The sequence below is a fragment of the Penaeus monodon genome, chromosome 5 (genome assembly GCF_015228065.2).
Source record: "Penaeus monodon isolate SGIC_2016 chromosome 5, NSTDA_Pmon_1, whole genome shotgun sequence".
Taxonomy (NCBI): Eukaryota; Metazoa; Arthropoda; class Malacostraca; order Decapoda; family Penaeidae; genus Penaeus; species Penaeus monodon.
The window spans coordinates 2,161,826-2,164,325 of record NC_051390.1 but is presented as its reverse complement, the minus strand read 5'-3'; the positions used below and the strand labels follow the sequence as shown (position 1 = coordinate 2,164,325).

Below are 2,500 nucleotides of genomic sequence, written 5' to 3'. Positions count from 1 at the left end.
AATGCTCTAATATTTGGTGACAGTAAAGGATCGATAGATATATTTCACTGGCAATATATTTTCTGAAACGATTCCAGATTCACAATCGACAATATTCATATTCATGATCAAGGCACATGTGTTTCATTTCTAAGAATACAAGGTTGTTAAAAGAAACTTTAAAATAGTATTAATAATAATGATAATAATGATAATAATAATAATAATAGTAATGATAATAATAATAATAATAATAATAATAATAATAATAATAATAATAATAATGCCACACTTGCAACGAAACAACAATCACGCCTACAAGCGAAGCCACGACCACGCCATACAAACGAAACGGCGACCACACCATACAAACGAAACCGCGACCACGCCATACAAACGAAACCGCGACCACGCCATACAAACGAAACCACGCCCCCAATTTTCTAGAGGTCTCTTCGCGCGTCGAATTTGGCCAGGATGTATGTGGCTTCGGTCTGGCTGGCGCCCCGGATTTTCTTGACGACCATATTCCGCTCTAGGAAATAGCCCCCGACGTCAGACCCGATGTCAGCTCCGTTGGCGTTGATGATAATCATCTGGGAGGAAGAGGATCAAACAGATAAGATAAAGGAGAGAAAGAGAGAGAGATATAAGGGGGAGGGGAGGGCTGTTGTATATTCTCATGGCATTTCTTGAAGGGTTGGTGAAGGTGATGGTGATGGTGAAGGTGATGGGTGATGGTGATGGTGATGGTGATAGTTATGGTTATGGTGATGGTGATGGTGATGGTGATGAGTGATGGTGAAGGTGATTTCTTAAGATATAAGGGAGAGAAAAGGGGGGGATATAAAATCGTAAAAGATAATGGAGGTTTTAGCATGCTATCGTGACAACTCTTAAGGTCAAACAGATAAGATAAGAGAGAGAGAGAGAGATATTTAAGGGGGAATGGGTTGTAATAAAGTGTTATTTTAATTCTTAAAGGATAAAGGGGGTAGGAAAAGGGGCGGGTGAGGGCTGGTCCGTGATGATTCGGAAATATCTCGGTTACGTATTGCTTTGTCAGTATCATTCAGAGAATATTCGAAGTAATTTCGTGGACCTACATTTCACAAACACGTTGCTATGGGACTGTTATTATATCCTTATTTTGATATCAGTATTATAATGTATAATGACGATAATCATAATAAAGGCAATGATTGCGATAACAGTGCGCAAAAGGTTGACGATGATGATGATGATGATGATGATGATGATGATGATGATGATGATGATGATGATGACGATGATGATGATGATGAGATGATGATGATGATGAGATGATGATGATGAGATGATGATGATGATGATGATGATGATGATGATGATGATGATGATGATGATGATGATGATGATGATGACGATGATGATCACGCCGATGTTAATCACAACAATACAACCCACCATTATATATATATATATATATATATATATATATATACATGTATGTATGAATGTACACATATAAATCAATAAAAATAATAACCACAAACCCAAAAAACAAAGCAAAAAATAAAACAAAAAACACAGCAAAGAAAAAAAAAAAAAAAGCAAACCGACCTCCATATCAGGCACCATCTCGAGCTTCGTGTTGAGCATGACGTCGAGGTCAGTGCCAGACATGTCGAGCACCAGGAGGTCGATCGAGGAGGTTATGCCCGCTGCGTAGATGAGGTTCTCAAGGGGGATGCACTGGACCTCGAATTTTTCAAGGTCGATGTCCTGAGAGAGAGAGAGAGAGAGGAGGGTGGGGCGTGAGTGGGGGGGGGGGTCTCAGGGTTGGGGTTATTATTTTCCTGTTTTTGTTGTTATTATCATTATTGTTATTATTGTGGTTTTTATCATCTTTATTTTGATTATGGTTATTATTATTCTCATTATTGTTATTATTATGGTTATTGTTATTATAATTATGGTAATTATTGTTATTATCATTTTTATTATTATCATTATTATTTATTATTATTTATATTGTTTCTATTGTTAGTAGTATCATTTATTATTATTATTATTATCATTATTACTATTATTATTATTATTATTATTATCATAATTATTATAATAATGTGTGTGTGTGTGTGTGTGTGCATGAATGCTTGTATGTGAATGCGCGAGCGTGCATACGTGAGCATACATGCGTTTACATGCGTGCGTGCACGTGCCTGTGTGTACGTGTATGCATGTACATGTGTGTTTGCGTACAGACGATATCCCGTGCCCTGTAAAAGTGCCCAAGAATCAGCTCGAATCACGTACTGCCTCCTGCCACAGCTGGTGCAGCTTCGTCCTGCCCAGCTGTTGGATTGCCGCCTCCTCATCCTGCGGACTGCCTTTTGGGTACGACATTGGCATCTGGAACGGAGCAGGACGGGTATGAACAGTTCCAAAAAAGGTTTTTTTTTTTTTTTTTTTTTTTGTAAGAGAAGGGAGAGGGAGAGGAATTTGATATGAATAGACAGGTAGATAGAAGAGAGAAGGG

General features: G+C 38.0%; 1 protein-coding gene across 1 annotated transcript in view; it reads right to left on the bottom strand.

Moving 5' to 3' along the window:
• Nucleotides 1-422: 422 nt before the first annotated feature.
• Nucleotides 423-2,500, bottom strand: part of LOC119573405 (protein Star-like) — a gene marked incomplete in the record, with an annotated part of 6,229 nt that continues 4,151 nt past the window's right edge. Inside the window, 3 exon segments of the mRNA XM_037920637.1 lie at nucleotides 423-575; nucleotides 1,582-1,743; nucleotides 2,278-2,373. Of these exon segments, the coding sequence (XP_037776565.1) occupies nucleotides 423-575; nucleotides 1,582-1,743; nucleotides 2,278-2,373 (411 nt within the window).